This window comes from Capra hircus, chromosome 8, assembly GCF_001704415.2.
Source record: "Capra hircus breed San Clemente chromosome 8, ASM170441v1, whole genome shotgun sequence".
Taxonomy (NCBI): Eukaryota; Metazoa; Chordata; class Mammalia; order Artiodactyla; family Bovidae; genus Capra; species Capra hircus.
In genome coordinates, this window is record NC_030815.1 from 27,655,629 (window position 1) to 27,681,366 (window position 25,738).

Below are 25,738 nucleotides of genomic sequence, written 5' to 3' on the forward strand. Positions count from 1 at the left end.
AATATTTGTGTTGAAAGCTAGGAAGCGAAACATGAGTTAACAGTATAGAGTGGAGGTGGATGGTGGGCAGGTGGAGGGGCTCTGCCCATGGCTGCCTGACCGAGTGGGAGGGAGAGCTCCCACACACCTGGATCTGATTGCTGTGACTTCAGGTAAGATCCTGAGTTAGCTGCACCGCAGTTTCCTCCTCTGTGAAAGAAAGGGAATACTAGTACGGACCTCATGGTATTTTCATGGAGAGCTAATATTTGTAAGTATCTGGGAATGGCAACTATCCAGCAAACCTTTGCTGTTAATAATCAAATATTAATATTGAATATTATATTCATTATAATATTACATTAATAGTATAAATATTATTATTATTAATCGTTAATGGTTTGCTGTTGTAGATAAATGTTTATGTCCTGTCTTTGGTGGAAGAAAAGACAAAGTTGTAAAGAGCGAGAAACGATCCTTCTCAAACCTCTCCAGGGGCTTCCTTCTGTTCTCAGGGTGGCTCCTCGGAACCCACTGCCCAAGAGCTCTGACTGTCAAATCCTCGAACATAGAGATTCACTATGCATTTCCTTCCACTTAATACAGTACTTGGCTCTGCAGTGATCGGTTTTGCTTAGTGATGATACTTGAAGCTGTAGGAGGGGATGAAATTGCCAAGTTAAAGAAGGAGAAGCCTGCCTGTGAGAAACACCTGTATTTATTTACAGTGGAGAGAGAGTGAGAAGCGGCTGCCAAAACACTAAGATAGTTTGTCTCTACAGTCCAGGAATGAAGGAGAGTTATGCCTTAAGCTGCCTTGAGGTCTCGGAGAACAAGGAGACTAGAAAAAGGGACCAGATGTGATGAGACTACCCCTCTTGGAGAAAGCAGTTTCAGGACCGTGTGTGACAGAATCCAAATTATAAAATTAAAATGTAGGTGGAAGCACTGGGTGGTGGGTGCATGGATTTTTCTTTCAAGATATCCATGGTAAAGGTAAGCAGAAAATTGTTCATTTTATTTAAGATGTAGGCTTAAGAACTTTCGTTCTTGTTCTTGGGCTGTTGGAAAAGCTGATTATATTGAAATGGAGGAAAGAGTTTCACGGCATTGGATGAGGTGGGATCCTGGGGGTGTGGAGGGGTTGCTGGCTTGAGTTGGCCAGACCTGCATAAGGTCCTGAATCTATAAGGAAGAACGACCTGATCAGATCGTCTCTCTTCTCCTGCTGTTCCCTTTCTGTCACTTCGCTATCATCCCTGATTTTTCTGTTGTTGTGGGTGCCCAGCAGTAACGAAATGAGTGTGATCACCAAAATGAAGGCTTCTCCATCTCTGCTCTTCCCAGCTCTCTCCTCATAAAGTGTATACGTTTTGAGGCTTAACTGGCTTGGATAGATTTATGATAATTTATGTTTTTGAAGTGTGGGTGAGTTGGCAAGTGATCACATTGGTTCTGTTTTGTTCTGAATAAATAGTATGTCAAACTTTTATGCTGTTTCAAAAATGTTATTTAGAGTAAAACTTCCTTTGAAGCCACAATAGTCTCGTATTCAAAATATTTATTTAGACCATATTGTTTAAGTATATATAATTCCCTTAAGGCACAATTGTAGTCTATATAAACCTGGATTTAAAACAAATAAACCTTCTGGAATTCATAGAAATACAAAATGGATATTCCAGTGCTTAAGTGTTTATATACAAAAGGAGTTGAGGTGTTCCAATGTTTGTATGTTTAGGTACAAAAGGAGTAGAATTCATGAAAAAGGATGATGGTACAAAAAGTTTCAATTCCCAAGTGTGGCAGATGTATGAAGTTATTTAGGAAGAGAAAAATATTTGAATCATAAACTAGTTCTGAGTAAATGAATGAATAGTTGAACCAGTAAATAAACAAATATACCTAAAATAAAGCAAATCTACAAGTCTCTTAATTTGTTTTGTCCTGAATATAACTATAATTAAAATTGAGGAAAGTGTATTTTAAAACACGATGTAAAATGAGGCTATTTTTGTGAAATAATAAAATGTTATCAAATTAACACTTTAAAAGATGTATGTATTTGGTGCCGGAATTAACATATAGTTCTTGAGAAATGGTCATTCTTAGTTTTGGTCATTCTTTATTTTGATAAGCAGAGTTAGTTAGTTATTTATTTTTAGTGTTTATGAAAGATTCTATTATCGTATCTCAGATTATATAAATATCTTAATGTCAATCTGGTTGCTGTATCTGAATTTATAACTGAATAGTGTACAGAGTGCCCTGTTTTTCGTAGAAACACTGCCCTCTAAAAAACTGTTTGGGGTTTGTTTTACTGTAGTACAATCAAACTGAGTTTCCTAATGAACATGCCGTTTTAAGAAGCTCTTTCTAACCTGGAAGATGCTGATGTATTGCTCGGTCAGTTAAACTACTGAATTTGTTATAAGAAATTTGGGGAGAAATAGTTTCCCTTCTAACCTCCAGATATATTATTCTTGCTATGTCAGCATTTCCTTTGCTCTCTGTGTCTTACTCCTGTTTCCTTTATTCACTCATACATACAGCAAAGTTGTACAACCTCCTAATATGTAATTGGACTGTTGACACTGGAAGAAAGACCCTGAAACGTCAGGCAGATGGTACCCTTGCCTATTTTTCTTGCAGTAATAGAGGAGCAAACTAGGGTTAGAGGTGAAGCAAGAAGGGAGGCTACGGCCGCGACTCTTAACACTGAAAACTGAATAAGGACCTATAGATTTAATGTTCATTAGCAAAAGAGAAATATTTTAAATTTGCTTGATCTAAAGCATGGGAAACGGTAAAAGCCCATTCAGTCTTATTCTCTGTAAATGGAATTTGGCTCAACCATGTTAACAATATCTAAAATACTGTCTGTTACAAATGAGACAGTTTATATAAAAACCCAACTGGTTCCAGGAGTATGAGCGTCTGAAGCTGTGTAAGTGGGCAGAGCTTTCAGGCCCAGCACTGCAGTTTCACGTAGCCTCATGCCTCTCCCCCCACCCCCGCCCCACCCCCAAATCAGTAATTATTGATTGCATCTAAAGCTGTAGAGAGATCTTTTCCTGGCAGTTCAGATAGTTACAGTAGATTGTTAATCTGTGAATGGTTGGACAAAATCCCTTCTGTCTTCAGAATTTCCATGCAAATTAGGACTAAATGTATGAGATAAATTTATTAACTGTAGTTCTGGAGCATAGGTCAGCTTTAGCACAATTCTTCAGCCTAGGTTTTTAATCTATAAAAAGTTACACTTCATTAATGTTAATTTCCTAGGGGTTCACTTTAAAATGTAAACTGATGAGATGATTTTTAAAGGTACTTGTAAAGAAATAAAACATTTTTAAGTGTGTCTTCCAGCGTTGTATAATATAGGTGAATTGTTCCAAATATCGAATATTCACGTAAATGTCTTTTCCTAGTCTACATCTGATCTAAAAGCAAATTTAAACTTACTTTCTTACATCATTAAAATAAAGAGAGGGTTGTTTTGCATTTTTCAAAACAGGAATGCAAATGGAATTAATATTTCAAGGATGGAAGAAATCGAGGAGTTAGGAAGTGATAAATGATGCCGGAAATATGATGGATGTTATTGGACCAAAAGGAGTGTCTTTCAGAAGGTGTCTGAGAGATTGATGGAGCATTTCAATCAAACACTGCAGAAGAAAAGTCATATTCTGTTACTATTATTTGTATATCGTGTTTTATTTTCAGCATTTCACTTGTTATTGTATAAGAGCCTATATCTTTTGCACTCTTGTCAGTGAATATTTGGTAGTAGCAATCTGTTTTTCTCTTTCAGATCTCTGGTATTATAGAGCCAGCATCTCATAGAATAAGAGTAAGGCTCACTCTTACACTATTTAGTCTGTGCTTCCAATTTAAAGCTTATCTATGAATGGCAAGAAACATTCTACTAATGAATCAGCTTTGTTTTCTAATATGTTTTGGTAAGAGATTTTTGATGGTTTCAAAATTTTTCTCTAAATCTCTCCAGGCCCCTAAAGCTGTTAAAAATGGGAAGAAGGTGTTATTTCTTAAAATGCTGAAGAAGTAGGGTCCCTTTTGAACAGAGGCTGATCTTTTTTCCCTCCTCTCACTCTCAGGCCATCCGCTGCACACTGGTGAACTGCACATGTGAGTGTTTCCAGCCGGGGAAGATTAACCTGAGGACTTGCGATCAGTGTAAACATGGCTGGGTGGCACACGGTGAGGAAAATCTGGACTTTTCTCCTTGCTCTTGTTATGTTCGTGTAAGCCTGTGTTTTTTGTTTTTTGTTTTTTGTTTTTCCTTTTAGAGCCATCACTGGCCTGGAGAAGAGAAGGGTCAGCTGTGCCCCAAGTGTTAGCTCCCATGTAGCCTGCAGCTCCCAAATAGCATATTCTTGGCTCCCAGAAACAAGGCCACGCGGGCAGCTCTCAGCAGAAGGGCTAGATGTTTATAGCACAGTTGGGTTCTGAGTGAACGCAGCAGCAGCCAGCAAGCACCAGGCCCCATGGAAACTCAAACATACCACAGTTGGCCTTTCAGGGCCGGGACCTCAGAGGCGAGCTGGCAAATCCTCTTTGCTTGAGGAGAACTCCTCCATGACTGCTCACCCTTGTCATCTGCTTTCGGGGCAGAGTTGATCCTCCCAGATGTTAAATTTTGTATGGTCTTAAGGTGAGTGAGTGAGTGAACGGGAACATTATTTGACTGGTATCTGAAAAAAGAATCCGTAAATACCCCCTTTCAGCATGCCCAGGGATTGGAGGAGGCTGGCTGCCGCTGGAGGGTGAGCTTTGCATAGGTGTGTATTCCGGGCGAGGGTGACCCAGGGCCACGGCTGGAAGTGCAGAGGCTCCTTGCCAGATGCACAGAGCTGTCCCATCCCTGGGCCTTGACCAAGCATTTAGCTGTCCTCTGTCTGGTTTATGTTATTTATGTTGAGGCCAGAGGAGACTTGGGAATAAGCAGAGACATTTTCTTTACTTCCTGGACAGTAGAATCTTAAAAGATAGGTAATGTTTATAGAAGAAATCCTGGCTTCAGATTTTTTTGACAGCCTTGGGGGATTGGCTCTTAAGTGGACATATTCTTCATTCCCAAGCAGTGCCAAATATCCAGTGGGTTGTATTTTTATAAATGTCATGTTATTCTAGCAAGATCTGAAGAAAGGACACCAGGCCATGCCTTGAAACGCTTTCAATTTATCATGTATCTTGCTTGCTGGGGATGTGTGGGTTGGCATTGTGGAGACATTTCAGCCCTGTGTCTGTGAGGGAGAGAAGAGATAGAAAGAGTAGTTAGTATGGGGGAACATACTAGAAGGCATGTGCCTGGCAGACAAAGCCACAGTCCTCCAGCACCTCCAGGGAGGGAACTGGTTCCTGCTTCATTAACAAGGCCAATGTCTGTAACAGCTCTCAGTCCAGTTCCAGCCAATGTCTGTAACAGCTCTCAGTCCAATTCTGAACAACGTTTAAGCTGCTGTCAGTTTTGTTTGGAAGTGACTGTTCGATGATTTCTTCTCCTTTCCTACAGTAGTCTGCTTGCTAGGACTGCTGTAACAAAATGCCACAAAGTGGGTGGCTTAGACATCAGAAATTTATTTCTGCACAGTTCCGAAGGCCAGAAGTCCAAGATGAGGATGGTTTCGTTCTGAGGATTCTCTTCCCGGCTTGCACACGGCTGCCCTCTGGTTGTGTGCTCTCGTGGTCTGTGCTCTGTTGGGGGGCACACCCGTGTTGCCTCTGTGCATCCAAGTCCCTCTTCTCATAAGGACTCCAGTCATGTTGGGGGAGGGCCCAGCCTGATGGCCTCACTTGTCTCCAAATACAGTCACATTCTGAAGCACTAGGGATGAAGGCTTCAACATATGAATTTGGCAAGAACTCAGTTCAGTTCATATTACTAAGTATCCTTTCCCACAATATGTTTTGGCTCTGCCAGGTAATAGCTTATATCCCGAGCCCGTTAAGAGTCTTGGAGACTAAAAAGAAAAGCAAAAACGAAAGAATCCGCCAGGCAGTGTGGGGTCAGATCTTGGCTCTACAACTTTGATGACACATAGGTCAAAATCTCTGCATCTGAGTTTTCTTGTCTGTAACAGAAGGTTAATAATACCTGCCTTGTAAGATTATCGTGAGTATTGAAGATAAAATATATGAAGTCTTTAAAATAAATAATACATGTTAAAAGTAACAAACTGGACAAACATGAGCAATGAGGCGGGGTGGGGGGCAGTCATTAAACAAAGGACTTTTCATTCATTCCCTCTCATTTTTTCCAAAGCCATCTTGCGTTACCATCATCTATCTACTGTGGTAGCCTTGTGAGTATAAAAGTTTACTGTGTCACCAGTTTATTTTATCTGTCTAACTTCCACATGCATATTACATTAGTAGTGTAATGGGGAGGGAAAAGCAATATTTCTTCCTTCTTGAACAACATAAATTATCCCCAGCCACTGGTTGTTTCTAAGATTTTCTGAGGGATGTGGTTTTTTCCCCAAACTTGAATAAGGTTATTTCTGTTACATCAGACTGGGCTTTTCCTAGTGTGCCGTTAGTAATCTTGTGTTTCTGGTATATTAATTTCGAAGTTTCTCAGTTCTAACTTTTCCTCACCCCTGTTATCACCGTGACCTCTCCCCCCGCCAATAGCAACATGTCTGTATACAACTCACAATATGTACACACAGATACATATCCCATTCTTCCCCCATATAGTAGGACATACGTGACAGCGAGGGTTTTTCTCTTAGCTTTTGAGTTGGCAAAGAAATGAGAGCATCCACTCTTTTTGTCCTCAGCATTTCAACTAACTGCTTCACTCTCTTCCCCTACACAGAAAACTCTGAAATCATGGCTTCAGTTATTTCTGTTCAGAGGTGAGGCACAGCAGTCTCTCTGGCTGCCTTATTCAGGACATTATTCTTTACGTGGGACAAGGGGAAAGTGACTTATTTTTACTATGGTGTGATTTTTCTGTGAAAGTGGGTAGAACAGGAAGCAGTAAGACTACCAAAATACATCTCATATAATCATTTCACCATAGCACTGAACACACTCCACCAGTAATTGTACCATAAAAAGTTAACATTTGCCATTAAAAATAGCTAAATGCCAAAATCAGGGGTTCTTTACAAAAAGATGAATTTTTAGAAATTTGTTGCCTCTTTTGAATTAATGTCTTGCTAATCTTCTTTGTTATCAGCATCTTCAGTTTCTTCACAAGATTGCGGATTTCATAGGTTATTATTCACACACACACTCTCACTTTATAACCTTATAGATTGTATCTTAAATCTACTTGAATTAGTGACTTTAGTTGCTTTACAAAATTTTAAGATGTTTTAAAAAATTAAAAGGCATAATGAATTCATCATATTGTAACACCTAAACTTTGAAATTACTCACTGGGCATGGTGCTATTCACAGGGTACTTCCTTAGAATCTTAGCACCATTGAGTTGAGAAGGGGGAACCCAAAAATGATTCCTTGACTACCAGGAGGCATTTCCCACTGAATTAATGAAGGATTCCCTGCTCTTTTTCCCCATTAAGGAGTTTCAGCTCATGCAGTTTGATAATAAAAGCAGGGCTTTATTGATTTTTAACATTATTTAAAACAAGTTCTTGTGGGGTATAGGTTGTCCATACAGACAGTGTATAATAACCTAGCATTTTCTAATTCTGCCATATTTCATAGTCTTTGGTTAAAGGACTCCAGCATACTGCTACTTAATTCACTTTACAACTGTATTTTTTTTCCTTTCTCTCTTTGCATTATCTTTTCTGTGTTTTTCCTTCATTTGTTTTAAATTACCAGAATGAGTCTTGCAGAAAATTTTAAATACACGTTTTCTGCAAGTTTAATTTTTCTTGGTTTAACATTATCAGAATAATGTTTTGGCGTCAGAGCAGTAATGGACTTCTTTACTGATGACACAAATGTTTGGGTTGGTCAAAATTTAGGACATGACGTTTTGACCCTTTCCCACATTCACAGCATTGAAGCTTCAGGCAAAGAATTTTTTAAAAACACTCATTTATCTATTTGGTTGTGCTGGGTGTTAGTTGTGGTACTTGGAATCTCTAGTTTTGGCATGCTGGATGTAGTTCCCTGACCAGGGATCAAACCTGGGCCCCCAGCATTGGAAATGCAGAGTCTTAGCCACTGGAACCCCAGAGAAGTTGCTCGGCCAAAGATTTTATGTTGTTGTTGCTGTTGTTCAGTTGCTAAGTCATGCCCAGCTCTTTGTGATCCCATGGACTGCAAGCTTCTCTGTCCTTCACTATCTCCTGCAGTTTGCTCAAACTCATGTCCATTGAGTTGGTGATGCCATGCAACCATTTCATCCTCTGCTGCCCCCTTCTCCTCCGTTTTATAGTCTTACAAATTAGCAAGTATTACTAGTATATACCAAGTAGTGAGCAAGCGGGAGTGGAAAGAAGAGTGCTTTATTTCATCAGTCTCCTCTGAGGAACCTGCTCCCAGCAGGAAGTGTAACTAATCAAATAAACCCTGTTGCCTTTGTGATAAACTGGAGGTGGGACATAAAGGTTGAGGGCTACTGTACTAAATGAGTTATAGTATTTATTGTTTGCAGATTAGTTTTAATGTATATAGTCTAGACGATGATTTTATTTCTGAATGATTAAGATAAGGTATTCTAAATGATTTTCAGACATTTAATGATAATCTAAGACAACTGGAAAATTATTGTTTAAAATAAAAACTTGGTGGGGTATATTTGATTTGATAAAAGAGGCGGGCAGATTTTAGAAAGGTTATTTAGAAATTTTTTCCTTGGTGATATCAGTAATTTTTACTTCTGACAAAACTCACTTGTTAAAACGACCTTAAAAAAAAAATCCACTGTTTCTTGGGATGTTCAGTAAAAATTTTCAAGGGTAAGAGGCTTGATGAAAAAAATAAAAAAGGTACAACGTAGCTTAATGAACCCCATAGTAGCTTGCTTGGTGCAGATTATTTTCTTTATAGAATACTTGGACTTTAAATACTTTAATTATTAGCTCAACAGGCCAGCTGTTTTCCTGCCAATATTGAAACTATTCAGAATTTTTAATGTAAAATGAACAGGCTTGGCCTGTGTCATCTGGACATCAGTGAGGAGATATTTATTGAACATATATCATTTCTAAAGTATTGGTCCAGGGATGCTTTGATTCTTTAGTTCTGTGCCACAGGAAATGATAAGCAGTATAAAGTTAATTTACTGTCATCTACCAACCATCTTTATGGTTTAATGTACTGTAAGACTTAATATTCATATAATCCATTAATTTCAAGTATTTCTTTTTTTGTAATTCACTGGAAGTAATTTCTCTCTCTTTTTTTTTTTTTTTCTCAGCATCATTGAATTTGAATTCCCAGCTCTTTACTAGATATGTCTTATCAGAACAGGGGTATTTATAGAGACACTCACCCAAATAGGAAATATAGGACATCCCATTAAATTTGAATTTCAGGTAAACAATGAATAATTTTCTAGTGTAAACACATACCTTGCAAATTTAGCTGAGTGGTCCTGTGTTTTTGCTAAATCTGGCAAGCATACACCTAAAAGAAAACCCTAGTTAGGCTTAATTTGCATAATTAAGTCCCAAATCAAGGCCATTGGTTCTGAGCTTTCTGTAATCAAGAAACCTTTTGATTATGTCCGTCCTACATTTAGAATCACGAGATCACAGTATTCTGTTTATGGATGCCTGAGATTTGTTGGCTGCACGGTACTTTATAAGGATTTAAGCAGGGTGGATCAAAACCAGTAATTTTTCACTTTATTCCATGAAAGGTCACATGTCTTTATTATTTGTCCCAGTCTGTGCTCTTCTTATGAATTGTCTAAACATCTGTGAAAGTAGTTTATCCCCAACTGGTAGCTCTGTAATATTCTCCCTGACTCGAGTCCAGGAGCCAGTGTAACTAAGTATAAGCTTTCCTTTTCCACCCTCTGTTCTTCGCTAGCCTTCTAGAAGTCTTCTATCAAAAGCAATAACGCATGACACTTCTGTGACCTCATGCTCACTCTGAGTAAGGCAGCAGCAGTTCCTGTAGGATCATTTGTAAATTTCAAGAGTAAGAGAGGAGAGTGAGTAAAACAGTGTCCTCTGACAAAGGAAAATAATGCTTGCAGATACTAACCGGCAAAGTGCTGGCCTCCTTCTTGTAAACCTGAAGACCTTCCCAGCAAGACTGAATTTTGCTTTGGGAGAGAATTGTCAAAGAGGAATATTTAGGATTAGATGAAAAGAGTAAGAAAGGTTCTAGCTTGATACCTCAGCACAGGGGCTTCAGCATGGCAGTGACAACTGATCCTTTGGGAGGAAGTAGGTTGCCGTGCCTCTAGGACTTTCCTTAGAAACACGAGGATGGAAACCCCACCGTTCTCTTCCCTTGGTGGGAATTAGTGGAATATCTGCTAAAAACAATTTGTCTTTGTAGAAGACTTGGTTCTTCCCGATGGTGACCCTGAAACTTGGCTTGCCTAGCTGAAGGATTCTCTTTCAGTCAGGGAAACTAGCTCTTAGGTGCCTCCTAGCTCTGCCTGCATGCTCTCTCTATGGACAAAGTCCTTGAACATCTCTCCACTTATTTTTATTTTAGAGAGCCGCTTTCCTGCCTGGCACATGAGCCATCTTTGCCATGACCTGAGGGCACCGTGCCCTCTTGTGCTTCTCCCCTGCACTCCCTGATCCCAGCTGATAAGCTTGAAAAGGAGGACACCCTCACAAATGTGACGGTTCACTCCTTGATTCATGGCATTAACGATATTCTTACTGCATGCCTGAACTGCTTGTTTTGATTTATTTCTCAGCCTGCCCACCTTTGGAACAGTGCTTTGAACTCTGATTTTTTTTTTTTTTTTTCAAATCACAGCACAAACAGTGCCTCCCCTTCAAAGTCCTGGGCTCTCTGCCTGTTAGCTCCCCAGATGTTTTTTTCTAGCTCCATTTTATTCAGACAGAAACATAAGGTGGATCTGATAAATCCTGACCTCTAAAGTGTACAGTTCAGGTCCCCTGCTAAGGACTTTCCAGGAAGGAAATGGAGATGGAAGCTACAGAGCTGGAGCCCCAGGGTCTGGAGAAGCTTCGGGTACACAAATGAGGGGAGTGGGCCTGAAGACAAAAGGAGGTAAAGCTGCAGCTCTGTATACGTCCTCCTCCTGGCTCCACCACCCGCTGTCAGTGGGACCCAGGCCAGGTTACATAACCTCTGTTTTCTCATCTATGAAATGTGGATAATGATAGTGCCTAGTTTGCAGGGTTCTTTCTGATATTAAATGAGATAATCTACTTACTGTTAGTTGTTTCTAAATTCTTACAGAAGAAAAATTTCAACCTTGATGACGCAACAGGTGTTTTATCGTGGTTGACGGGGTTAAAAGTTGAGTGTATTCAGGCCAGTTTTCAAATCCCATCTCTATCTCTATTTAGTAAGCCCCAGTTTGTTTCATCTGTAAACTCAGATAATAATAGGAAGCTACCTGAATAGCACAGTGACGTTTTGAGGAGGATTAAATGAAAAAGTGGACTGAACAGTAATGATACTCTCTAGGGCCCCATGCAGATTTTCTCTGGTGCCCAGTGCTAGAGTAAGGTCATCAGTTTCTTTGGTTGTAGGGCCCAGTTTTCCCAGGGTGATCTTGTATTCCTCAGCAAATCCAATTTAGCTTCATACTGTCCATTTCTCCTAAAATGGCATGTGATCCCTTACTTGAATAGAAGTCTGAAACACTTCTTTTTCATATTTTAAGAACTGCGCATCAGTTGAACTGAACTATAGGATTGCTTATTTGTCGAAAATCCAAAAACCAGGAGGAAATGAATTTTAGGCAGGATGAAAGGCTACTCTTGCCTATTTTCATACCTGTATTCTTGGATGCGAAGTGCTTTGATGGGCTAACCACTTTATCATTTTATTGCGCTTTATTACATCATAAATTTTTATATCTTGCTAACGATCCTACAGGAAGCTTAATTGTTTATAGGAACATCTTAATTAACTGGAGTTCAGCAGGTTAAGCAGAACACAAATTGAAGGGGTTATAAATGAAACATACTCAGCTCCTCTCATTTTACTCAGGATGCTCTGTTCAGATAATGAGGAGATGCTTCTGGGTCATAAGAATCCGGGATGCCTCAGCAAAACTCTCCACTGTTCTTCCTCCTCCTATTGTGTCATAGTGAGGACTTCTTCTAAGTGTGGATCCCCCCCCATACCCATCCTCCACCCCTCAGCCCTGCACTTGAATAGTAAAAGCGCTGGATGAGATACTTGCGGTGTTTAGAGAAATTCTGACTTGTGTTCTGGGAGGCATAAAATGTTGTCTGTGCGACTCATTCCTCACCAGGGTTGCCTTTCAGGAGGGTACAAATCTGTAACTCTTCAGAAGCTTGAGTTAATCTGTCATTAGTGAGCATATACCCAGAGTGCTGTATTTGTTGTTGTTTAGTTGCTAAGTCACGGAGAAGGCAGTGGCAGCCCACTCCAGTACTCTTGCCTGGAAAATCCCATGGACGGAGGAGCCTACAAGGCTGCAGTCCATGGGGTTGCTGAGGGTCGGACACGACTGAGCGACTTCACTTTCACGCATTGCAGAAGGAAATGGCAACCCACTCCAGTGTTCTTGCCTGGAGAATCCCAGGGATGGCGGAGCCTGGTGGGCTGCCGTCTATGGCGTCGCACAGAGTCGGACACGACTGAAGCGACTTAGTAGCAGCAGAAGCAGCAGTTGCTAAGTCATGTCTGACTCTTTGTGATTCCTTGGACTTACAGCCCACTGAGCTCTTCTGTCCATGGGATTTCCTGGACAAAAGGATACTAGAGTGGATTGCCATTTCCTTCTCCAGGGGATCTTCCCTACCCTGGGATTGATCCCACCTTCCTGCATTGGCAGGCAGATTCTTTACCACCGAGCCACCAGGGAAGCCCAAGGTATTGTATCAGTTCAGTTCAGTCACTCAGTTGTGTCCAACTCTTTGCGACCCCATGGACTGCAGCACACCAGTCCTCCTTGTCAATCACCAAATGCCGAAGTTTACCCAAACTCATGTCCATTGAGTCGGTGATGCCATCCAACCATCTCATCCTCTGTTGTCCCCTTCTCCTCCTGCCCTCAATCTTTCCCAGCACCAGGGTCTTTTCAAATGAGTCAGCTCTTCACATCAGGTGGTCAAAGTATTAGAGTTTCAGCTTCAACATCAATCCTTCCAATGAACACCCAGGACTGATCTCCTCTAAGAGAGAGGAAACTTACTACTGGGCTTCTCAACAGATTGCTTACAAATCTATCCAGTTATGGCTGTAATTCTTTTAAATATTTTCTATACAATACAGGTCAGGAAGCAACAGTTAGAACTAGACATGGAATGGTTCCAAATCCAGACTGTGTTCCTTGATACACAATAAAATCCCTCCTTTGGCCTCAAGATCTCCCAGCCTGCTTGTATGGTCAGATGATCCTACAAAATCAAGTGCAAACACATTTAATTGAAAGAAGAGCTTTTTGGGGCCTTAAGTTCAATTGGCCAAGGAACACAAGGCAACACTAGATCTGGGTGTCCAAAAGGGAAGCCACTGTTTTCAAACTGAGCACTTGAGATGTGGTTAGTCCCAACTGATGTGTGCTGTAAGTATGAAGTTACACTGAAATTTAGAGCTTTAATCTTAGAAAAAAAAAGAGTGCAAAATAGCTCAATGAAAATGAGTTTTATGTGGTCTACTTGTTCAGTTGCTCAGTTGTGTCTGACTCTTTGCAACCGCATGGACTGCAGCACACCAGGCTTCCTTGTCCTTCACCATCTCCCAGAGCTTGCTCAAACTCATGTCCTGTTGAGTCCATGATGACATCTAACCATTTCATCCTCTGTCATCTCCTTCTCCTCCTGCCTTCAATCTCCCCCAGCATCAGGGTCTTTTATAATGAGCCGTCTCTTTGCATCAGGTGGCCAAAGGATTGGAGCTTCAGTCATTCCAATGATTATTCAGGATTGATTTCCTTTAGAACTGACTGGCTGGATCTCCTTGCTGTCCAAGGGACTCCCAAGAGTCTTCTCCAACACCACAGTTCAAAAGCATCAACTCTTTGGCCCTCAGCCTTCTTTATGGTCCAACTCTGACATCTATGCGTGACTACTGGAAAAATCACAGCTTTGATTATATGGACTTGTGTTGGCAAAGTAATGTCTCTGCTTTTTAATATGCTGTCCAGGTTTGTCATAGCTTTTCTTCCAAGGAGCAAGCATCTTAATTTCATGGCTGCAGTCACCATCTGCAGTGATTTTGAAGCCCTAAAATATAAAGTCTGCCACTGTTTCCACTGTTTCTCCATCTATTTGCCATGAAGTGATGGGACCGGATGCCATGATCTTTGTTTTTCTGAATGTTGAGTTTTAAGCCAGCTTTTTCACTCTCATCTTTCACCTTCATCAAGAGGCTCTTCAGTTCCTCTTCAATTTCTGCCATAAGGGTGGTGTCATCTGCATATCTGATATTTCTCTCAGCAGTCTTGATTCCAGCTTGTGCTTCATCCAGCCCGGCATTTTTCATGATACGCTCTGCATATAAGTTAAGTAAGTGGTCTACATATTGGTGAAATATTTTATGTATTGGGCTGAATAGAAAATATTTTTGAAAAATTAGTTTCATTGTTGGTTTTTTGCTTTTTAAATGAGACTGGCTTCCCAGGTGGCACTAGTGGTAGAACCCACCTGCCAGTATAGGAGACATATGAGACATGGGTTCGATCCCTGGTTCAGAAAGATCCTTTGGAGAAGGAAGTGGCAACCCATTCCAATATTCTTGCTTGGAGAATCCCATGGACAGAGGAGCCTGGCGGGCCGCAGTCGTAAGGTTGCGAAGAGTCCAACACGACTGAAGCAACTGAGCACTGAGAGAGATTTAAAATTGCATATGTGATTATGTTAGGCATGGCTGTTGTGGAGCTCAGTGTGAGATCATGTGTTTGATTAACCTGGTTTGCTGGTAGAGTAGTTAAAATTGGTGTGAGAATCCTAACATCCCCTATCCCGGCTCCTGTCCTTCCTTCACTCGGTCCTCTGTGCTTTCACATGTGCTGTGCTGCAGATGGTTGCTCTTTCCTCTGCCCTGGTCATCAGGGAAGCTGGACCTCCTTGCCCCCAGACACAGTTAAGTCTTTCCTTCTGTATTGTTGTTGTTGTTCAGTTGCCCAGTCACGTGCGACTCTTTGTGACCCCATGGACTGCAGTATGCCAGGCCTCCACGTCTCTCATCATCTCCCGAAGTCTGCCCAAGTTCACGCCCATTGCATCGGAGATGCCATCCAGCCATCTCATCCTCTTACACACTCTCCTCCTGCCCTCAATCTTTCTCCGCATCAGGGACTTTTCCGATGAGCCGGCTGTTCCCATCAGGTGACCAAAATACTGGAGTTTCAGCTTTAGCATCAGTCCTTCCAATGAGTATTCAGGGTTGATTTCCCTTCAGATTGACTGGATTGATCTCCTTGCTGTCCAGGAGACTCTCAGGAGTCTTCTCTAGCACCACAGTTTGAAGGCATCAGTTCTATATAGCATCAGTATATTTCACTGAGACCAGAAGGATAGCTTCTATAATACCAACCCCTCCACTAGCTTGGGGCCTCAGGAAGAACACTTCTTCATCTCTGGGTGCTGACACTGCAGCAGCCCGCACATGAGGGAGTGGAGTAGCACATGGCACGGAGGGTTATGGGAATCTCCTGCATGGACCTAGCAGTCTCTGATTTCTGATTGCCAGTTTCTTTCCCAGCAGCCTCAAGCACAGCCTGCAAACCACCCCACCCTGCCTTTAGTTCTGTTTTTGTGTTTCTTTATCAGTCCTTACTCTTGTTTTCATCTTTGTTCCTCTGTGCATCTTCAAGCAACAAAACAAGTGAAATGTAGGTGGAAGGTTTCAGTAGCCTACCCAACCAAGAAGTAAATTTTAGAGAAGTTAAATTTGTTTGATCATTAACAGATATTGGCATTTTTGTTTTATTCAGAAGATCTGTCTTGAGCTAAATATTTTTCACTTTTTATTTAGTAGCTCTTCAATACTCCTTTGCCTGCAAAAATCTGAGGGTAAGAAATTCTCCCCTCCCCCGCTTTTGGCTGTTCATGTTTTCCACTATCAGTAAAAATTAAAAAACAAATCAACCTCTCACATAAAAGAAAACACCTGTTTGGCTTGGAGAATCTGGCCAGGGAGGTCTTTTTCCTGACGGGCCAAAAGCGACCATCACAGGGCCGCTTGTGAAAAAAAAAAAAAAATCATTTTTTTCCTTTATTTCATATGAGCATTGGCAGAAACTCTGACAAGCAGTTCTTCATATTTTATTATGTTCTTGTCTGCAGAATCTCTGTCAGGCAAAAACCTTGTCAGCGGAAAACCTGTCGTGGGATCAGAGGAGACAAAAACAGGTGTCACATAGGCAGTCAAAACTGAAGGAAAAAAAGATTAGGCTAAAGAGAGAGAGGCAGACAATTACATTATGCCACTGCTTTTATCTTATAGATGTGTGTTATTATCTCGGGGTGCTGAGTGCGCAATTGCCTCAAAGAAAAGTAGACAGGAGACAAGGGGAAACTTGATAGTTATTAACTGAAGAGGCAGTGTGTCAAAGCTGGATGGGGTTCAAAGTTTTGCAAGGGGAAAAAAACTGCAGGCAGCCAGCAACGGCTGTGTGGTTCTGCTTTCGGCTACATAAACCTAGTAGCAATCTAACATTTTCTACTTGGAAACAGATCATAGAGAAAAAAATTAATGAAAGATTTCATTTGGAGGTTTGAGGCGGGGGGTTAACATTTATCCTATAGACATGTGACTGAATCCTAGTCGTTTCTCTCATAAAATCTTTCCTCGATGTGAGACATGAAGACAGGCATTTGTCAGTTCAGCTTTGTTGTTTGGATATGTTTAAAACACCTATTATCAACACACTTTTAATTAAAAAAAGCTATTAAGAAGCCCTTTTACTAAGTGTGAACATCTGTATGTGCAAGCTGTAAATTAGGAGATCACATATGTGTGCCTCAGTCAGACACTAAATGAACTTGGCAAGTGTTTTCTATTACTGGTTTTTAAATACAGTAAAATATCTACAGGAACAATGGTTACACTTGAGATTTTGAATCTTCAAAAGAAAGGTGCCTGTTGATCCTGATGAGTAGACCTTGTCTTCTAATTAGACATTAGAGCTATTATTATGAAATTGGTAGCCAGGATTCACCGGGCTAACCAGTATCTCCCCCGCTTCTTTGTTCATGTCATTTCAGGAGACTTCTTTTTCTCAAAAGTTGGTCTCCATGAAATATTTGTGATGGTAGAAAATAGTTTCACTTTGCAAGTGGCTTAAACTCTGAATGCTATTTTGCCTTGTTGATAACTCAGGTGTCAAAGAGCCAACTGATAGCAAATGGGATGGGAACTTTTAAGGCCTTCCTCTCTGCTCAGCCGTACATCGATGATATTAGTGAAAAAATCAGCAAGCATTGCTTTAGTCCTTAACATTTTCTGCTCATGAATTTAAAAATTGGTTAGTTTAGCCTTTTCCTAAGACAGCCTTCTTAGCCCTTTTTTATGAGCAAATCTGTATAGAGAGGTCTTTTATCCCGCCAGTCACTGATGCAAAGCAGTTTGATACTTGATATATGCATTAAGCAAATCCAGCAATCCAGAAGAAAACACACGTCAGTGTCAAAAGTGTGTGTGATAGCCCAGAGTTTCAAGGGATTACAGTGGGGGAAAGAGAGATTGATTATAGATTTAGAGTGAGATTTCAGACTGACTTACTGGGGGAGGGAAGGAAAAATACTTGTGACACAAAGGTGACGTTCAAAAAAAAAAAAGACTGAATATAATCATTTCTTTCTTTTAGGTGTTTTCAAACCAAGTGCTGGCTTTTGTATCACTGTTCTCTCTAGGTTTTGAAATACTTCTTTACTGCTGTGGTAGAGTTTAAAGCACATATTCTATCAAAAATAAATAGACTTGCATTTGCAATATTTCCATAGTGAAGTTTCTGATACAGATCTATGCTACTTCAGGAAAATTAAGTCTTTAAAGATAATGAATTGGGAGTAGGGTGATGGTTCTCTTACAGGATTCATTTTTTTGTTTGTTGAATAGAAGGGTATTCAGCAAACAAAATATGCTTATTTCAGTAGTTACTTTTAAAGGGATATGTTTTGTAGTCAGTGTGCATTTAATTCATTGATCTGTGAATTATATAAAGCAGGATTTTGTGTAGTCAGCTCTCAGCTCTCCTTGGTAACTAGAGACTGGATAGAACAACAGCAGGAATAATAATAATAATAATAATCCCCAAACCTGGTTGCAGCAGGCAGATTCAGTTATTCGATGTCTTCCTAGACTTACTGTCAAGCTTGCAGATTGCATTTCCTCTTTCTGCTTACCCACCTACTCATGGAGATGCAGATGAGGAGAGACATAGCCCCAAAAGTGGGCCTTGAAAGGAAAAGGAAGAAGGAAGAGAAGTACAACCAAGGATCTGTTTAGTCTCCTAGCTGAGAGATTGTACGTGTGCCTCAGTCAGACTTTAATGATTTCCAAAGTCTGTTGTGAGGACTGTATTATTCATAAGGCCACAGGGGGGGAAATGCCAATCAGTTTGAAATATTACCTATATAGTCTCAAGTGGAGCTCAAATTCTACCCTGGACTAATTGTGAGTGTGTGTGTGTGTGTATGTGCTTGCGTGTGCGTGCACATATCCATATACACCCAAAACTGCATGTCAAATAGAGAGCAATTAAAATCTGTGGGACCGTTGGGGCTCATTGGAACGCCTTCTGTCCCCCTTTCCTCCCTACAATGTAGGTTCCCTTTCCTAATGGACCATAAGAGTATTCATCTACTTATCCCTCATGTGTTAAGAGAAAAAAAAAAGATCAAGGACTCTTCACATAAGTCATCCAGGGTATAGTAATGTAATCAGGGTTTCTGATGGCTCAGTAGAGGTGTCTTTTTTTTTCTTCTTCTTTTGACTTAAAAACACTGACACACTATTTGTTCAAGTAAAAAAAATAAGCCTTTCACATATAAGGACTGACAGTTTTTATCACCAGGCTTGGGGATCAACTCTTTCAGCTCCGTATCATTCCTTTTCTTCTTTCCTTAAAAAAAAAATTCTAAAAGCAAGCCTTCTCTCTCTTTGATATTAAATATCCTAATTAATTCAACCTTGACAGTTACAGTTAGAAAGTTGTGACTTAAACGGAACATGAGTTATTTTGTACTTAATTTGCTCCCAGTTTGCACACTTGTGTCCCCCAAAGTAGTGGGTAAAACGTGTAGATCTAAATATTACTTCTAGTCTGAGGAGTTTTTCTTTTAGTAACAGTCGTGGTCCACCTTCCTCATCGATCACCTGACTCACTGAAAAGTTTTTAATACATCATCATTGCCATTTGTTACTGTTCTCCTCCAGTGTGACAGCTATTACTAGAAACTGGCTCACAACCTATGGTAGGTTAAGCCTTTGCCTTGCACTCTGATGCTCTTGCCTAGTAAGAAAGCTGAGTCTTATAATGGGAAAGGATTGATGTTCTAATGATTCCGGAGGGCCCCTTTATGATGAAATTCTAAATACGCAAAATCCCATTAAACCTGTAGAAGTTCATGGGCTAGCTACATTGAAATGACATATCATTATATTGGGTATAGTGTGCATATTATAAAGTGTGGTATAATTGGAAATTATTGGTCATATTAGCAACAGTGAAGAGCCACCCACCCTCATAAATTCAGAGGTTATGGTCTGGGTACTTGAAGTAGGAAAGGGAACAATATTCTGATTATAAGTAATCAAAACTTAAAAAATCTGACCCCAGAAATTGCCCTAATAAAATTCTGTTGCGAACAGCTGTTTTTATTTGACTCTTAAAGTAATTGTGGAAAGAATTCCATAAAACAGCCCTTTAAAGCCCTTGAAATGTTAACCTCTTAGAGATTAAAATGGTGTTCTAGGACCCAGAGCTGCTACAAGCTGACCACTTGATGCTATTATAATTTGGATCCTAAGGGGAGTTGGGGCAAGAGACTGGAGTTCTCAAAACAATTAGCTTTGCAATTTAGGGCTCACTTGGCTTTCTCCCAAAATCAAAGAATAAAGCTTCTTTAATATTTTTTCACTTGTAAAATTGTTTCAAATTAGTATTTGAAATTTTAAAAATATCCAGGACAGGACTGGAAATTAGTAAAATAGAAGCTTTCTTTTAGACTGTTTTCATACAAATTTTTAATTGTCTTACTCTACGAAGTAGGTGGCTTTGAAAAACCATTCCATTTGGCTCGCTTTTCATTGTATTGAATGGCTATAAGCTTCACGCCACCACGCCCGAGCAGCTATTTGGTGGAGTCTACTGGACATCAGGGCCTGGAGTGTTAGAGCATATTCCTGTGGAAACCACCTAAGTCACTTGAATTTGGCTTTTAAAGAAAGTTATGTTTTAAAAAAGTTGTGGAAAACTAAGAACTATAAACTATCACTGAGAGCCAATTTTCTAGGATCAGTGAAAAGCACTTTTATACTCCAACATTAAGGAAAAAAAAGTATCTGAATATGTTCTTATTTCTATGACCTTCACAGAAAATATTGGAAGTGAAGTCTGTAGAATTACAGGTTTACATTTATTTTAATTTATTTGAAGGTTTGGGGAGTAATTCCTGTTATTAAAAATTGAAATTAAAAAATAGTTATTCACATTTCATTTGATAGATGCAAGTTCTTTTATAACCACCCCTCACATACTACCAGTACTATTTTATACATTTGAAAACTGAATTTTATAAAGGGCATTACTTTGTTCTTTAAGTTAGCAATGTAGTTAAAAGTATATATTGCTTCACATTTATTACATATTTTGCATTACATTTTACACTTATTTTACATTTAAATTACATACTTCCATTAATGAACCACAAATATGCCGGCTGTTGTCCTTATGGTGATTCTGTTCTTGTCAGAAATGAGTTTTCTTCACACTGATTTATGTGTCTTGTGGCTTAGCCACCGCTTTCCTTTGAGAAGCTACAGATTCTATCAAAGTGTTTATTGAAATTATATCCAGGCCTTAATTTTTCCTTTGTCTTATAGCCAGAAAATTACCAGTTTAAGCTTCTGTTTCAGGCATTTTAAAGAAATCCAGGTAAATTATGTTTCCTCAGTAACCTAATTCATAGTTTAAGAAGCTCTTATAGTATGAATTTCACCACCACTGCCCCCCCCCCCCCGCCAGCCTGTTTTAACTAGAATGCCTGTTGAACCCCATGGACAAAAGAACCTGGCAGGCCATGGTCCTTAGGGTCGCAAGGAGTTGGACACAACTGAAGCAACTTAGCACACACACACGTCCATATTGTGCAGTTAAACCCTATTCTTTTTCCCAATAAAATTCTGTATACTAAAAAGAGGTTAATTTACCTGTTTGCTTTTTCTCTTTTCCTCCAGACCTTTTACAAAAGAAAAATAGTATTTTCTTTGTAGATGCTCTTATAATATTATTGTGTTGGCTATTCTTTGACCCCCCTTTCAAAGTCTATACACTTGTCCTTGATATCCAAACGGATTTGGTTCCAGAACCTGTACGGATGTCAAAATCCATAGATGCTCAAGTCCCTTATATAAAATGCTGCAGTATTTGTATATAACCTATGCTGCTGCTGCTGCTGCTGCTGCTAAGTCGCTTTAGTCATGTCCGACTCTGTGCAACCCATAAACAGCAGCCACAGCCTCCTCCGTCCCTGGGATTCTCCAGGCAAGAACAGTGGAGTAGGTTGCCATTTCCTTCTCCAATGCATGAAAGTGAAAAGTAAAAGTGAAGTCACTCAGTCAGTGAAAGTGAAGTCACTCATATAACCTATGCACGTCCTCCCAAATCTGTCATGTATTTTCATCATCTTGTAATACCTAATGCAATGTAAATGCTATGTAAATCATTGTAAGTGTAATGTAAATGCTGTGTGAGTAGTCTTAGAGTATGGAAACTTCAGGTTTTGCTGTTTGGAAATTTATGGAATGTTTTGTATGTGGATATTTTCCATCCATGGTTGATTGAGTCCGTGGATCAGTACCCATTGACATGGAGGAGGACTGGTTCTACCATATCTTTTCCTATAGCTAGGAGACCCTAAGTCTAGCTTGTGGATCACAAACTTAGTGATCTGTACTATGATTCTCATAATGTCTGTTCATTACGATCCAGTCTCTGCACCTTGATATTACGCTTGTTTTCTTTAATATCACTAGATCTCATACTGATTTTACCCAGAAATCCATTGGATGCCCCCAAATAACACTTGAAGTTGTAGGAAAGGGAATAAATTCTGCAACTTCAGTCAGTGCCTGCTCAACTAGCAGCCCCACGTCACTTCTTAAACTGCCATAATTACCTTCCCCCACGGTTTTCAGAGAAGTATAAAGAGCAAAATAACTGACTTGAAAACTGACTGTTCTTTCTGTTAGGCCAGAGAGAACAGAGGCAGACCACACCACACCAGACCAGCCAGGAGTCACTTTCACTAGTGGCCTTAGGAGAGTCTAAAAGTCTATACTGCCGTGGTAGAAGTTAGTCCAGAGAGGAGGGATAGACCCAGGGGAGCTGCAGTGGAAACGTTCACAGTCACTCATTTTGAGTGTTCATGATATGTAAAGGTCAATGGAAAAGCAACAGCAAAATAGAAATTTTTAACTCTAGCATAACCTCAACTATATAGAATTACATAGTTGGACCATAAAGAAGGCTGAGTGCCAAAGGATTTTGAACTGTGGTGTTAGAGAAGGCTCTTGAGAGTCTCTTGGACTGCAAGGAGATCAAACCAGTCAATCCTAAAGAAATTAGTCCTGAACATTCATTGCAAGGAGTGATGCTGAAGTTGAAACTCCAGTACTTTGGCTACCTGATGCAAATAACTTACTCATTGGAAAAGATCCTGGTGCTGAGAAAGATTGAAGGTGGGAGGAGATGGTTGGATGGCATCACCTAGTAGATGGACATGAGCTGGAGCAAACTCTAGGAGATGGTGATGGACAGGGAAGCCTGGCGTGCTGCAGTCCATGGGGTCGCAAAGAGTCAGACACAACTGAAAGACTGAACAACAACAATATAGAATTATGGATTGAAGAAAATAGATGCAGCTACATCAGTGTGTAGGCAAATAGTGCCTTTGGTTGGTGGGATTATGTATGTTGTCTTCTGCTTGTTTTTCTTGAATTGATATTTTTTCATTGAGCATCTGTGACATCTTCATTAAAAAAAAAATACAACAGGAAAAGTTTGATTTTTTAAGCATTTTGGCAGAGTTTCTTAGGCTTCCCTTTCACAGTAAAGGGGTCAAGGACATGTTTGGAGTTTAGGGCACAGAGGTTGGGTAGAACTCAACTTAACAGGTTAGGGGTGGCCTGTGTAGTGCTGGAGTAGTTGGATTGCTAGAGGCAGATGATCTCAGGTGGACAGCTGGAGAGGTGGTGCCTCTGGAATCCTGACGGGTCCCAGGCATTTTAGTTGATTTCCCGTCCAAATCCTCCAGACAAAAATCTCAGTTATCCTGTAACTCTGACTCATCTTCACTTCGAGCATCTGTTTTCTTCCCCATACTTGTTGGCTTGGTCTCGATTCTTTGTTCTCCCTTTCTTTCTCCTTGTACTGTGGTAGCGGTCTTCATGCTGTTGGCTTGCTTGCCCCCAAAAGAATTTTGAAAAGAAAAAGCCATCCTAATATTTTTGTACATCAAGTAACTTGCCAAGGTCATAAGCAAGTTGGTGGCACAGCTAGCATTTGAACCCTTGGTGTCTGGCTTTAGAAACTCTGTTCTCAGTCTGGAGGACAATGAGCACTCTTTAAACACTGGGAACTTTAAGTCATTGCTCTAAGTCATTATTTTTTCTTCTTAACTCTTGTTTCCAGTTCACTGTCTCCAAATAACATTACCAAAAATGAAATCATATGTTCATTGGAAAGTCTTTTATCATTCATGCCTGCAGGGAAAATTAAGAAAATAAGATACTATATCTGTAAGTGGAAATTGTATTGTTTACTTTTGATCATGAAGAGGAATAAGATCAAAGTAGTATAAATATTACAAATTTTCCTAACTTATTAAGTGTAAAGTGAATTTTTGTCAGAAATGCATCTGTCAATAAAATGGATAGGGCAATGAATTGTTTTCTTCCCTGATTAGTTCATGTGTCAGTAAATGAATGGATCTTACTGGAAGAAAGAAAATCTACACAGTCGGTTCCTTCCCCATTTTTGCAGATCTAAGTGCTTGGCCACCTGTTCACATGAATAGGTACGACTGGAAACTATCACATTGTCATTCAGTTCTTAGGAATCATTTCAGATAATGTGCCAACAATTACAGAGTGATCAGTTAGTTTTGTTAAGAGGGAAGAAATGCAAGTCATCCAACTTATTACTCAGATGTTGTTAGTCATTTACTTTCTCAATTTCTGCACTAACAAGACATGATGAATGCCTGTTTGTAAATTTAGCCATGAATATTTCATTTAGAGGCATATCATTTATTATTTTATACACCAAAAAGATTGAGAAAATAAAAATACTGTGTTATTCAAATGACTTCTGCAATATATCTTTTTTTAAAGGAGATACTTTTATTACTGCAGATTTAGCTATCATAATTGATGAAAATTTCCACCAGTGCTCATGGTCAAATCAGCCTGCCAAATCAGACTTAATTATCATTGAAAAAAAATGAACTCACATTTCAATTCAAATGAATGTATTAATATACATTTTGAGAAATATTAGTAAGAATCAATAAATTATGGGCTGCATGTCATAGGATAGTTTGCTAAAACAGTCCAGAGTAAAATGTGGAGCTAATAAAGTTAACTTACTAAGTACACAATAGAAATGCTATTTCTCATTACTTAATTACTAATGATATGCTATAAAGTATAACTTTTTTTATGAAGTGAGGAATATGTTAAAATTTAAAATATTACTTTGATAATGCAGTTGGTTTCATCTGTGTATCACTGTCTGGTGTTGGACTTTAGGAACGAGATAGATAAGACTCATATTTTATAAAAAACATGGTCAAATTTATAATGTATTTAGTGAAAGGAGTTATATATTGCTAAAAATGAAGTGCTTTGGCATTTAGATCATAGTTTATTGTAATTTTATCTCTATTAAGAGGATGTAGATATTTAAAACTTTATAAGATGCAAATGATGCTTAATAATAACCAAAATAAATATTTTGACAGTACTTGATTAAATGGGTAGTAATTACCTTATTAAATAATAAACATTGTTTCTGAAAGACATCATGTAAAATTCATATCCACAGGTTTTATTCAGTGTATCTAACAGATTTCATAGGTCTGAGAAAATATTCAAACTGAATTTAAAAGAGTGGGCATCACATGTGCTTGGGGGCGTTACTTCCCAGGTGGTGACACCTCCTCGGGGTGCATATCAGGAATAATTGAAAAGAATGGAGGGAAAAGCCTTTTCAGCATTGGGCAGTTTTGCTTTGCTCTCATAGGATACTTTCTAAAAAGTGACACATTGTCATATATAACAATTCAAGTGACTGCATGACTGTTGCCCCATTTTACATAGTGTCTGAATTCTGAATATTTCAGCATAGACCCATATACCAGGTTCTAGTTACCCTTTACTTGCATAATCAGGGAAAGAGGGCCCTTGCCTAGGTTCTTGGTGCTTTTATTAATCATTAAAC

At 39.5% G+C, this 25,738-nt stretch overlaps 1 protein-coding gene across 9 annotated transcripts in view; it reads left to right on the plus strand.

Moving 5' to 3' along the window:
- Positions 1–25,738, plus strand: part of BNC2 (basonuclin 2) — a 486,498-nt gene that overhangs the window by 308,580 nt on the left and 152,180 nt on the right. For 8 of the 9 annotated variants that reach the window (XM_018051927.1, XM_018051926.1, XM_018051935.1 and 5 more), the window contains one exon: positions 4,098–4,200. In XM_018051927.1, coding sequence (XP_017907416.1) covers positions 4,098–4,200 — 103 coding nt within the window. Of the gene's footprint in view, positions 1–629; positions 976–4,097; positions 4,201–25,738 lie in introns of those variants that run through there. The other variant, XM_018051933.1, reaches the window with a different exon arrangement.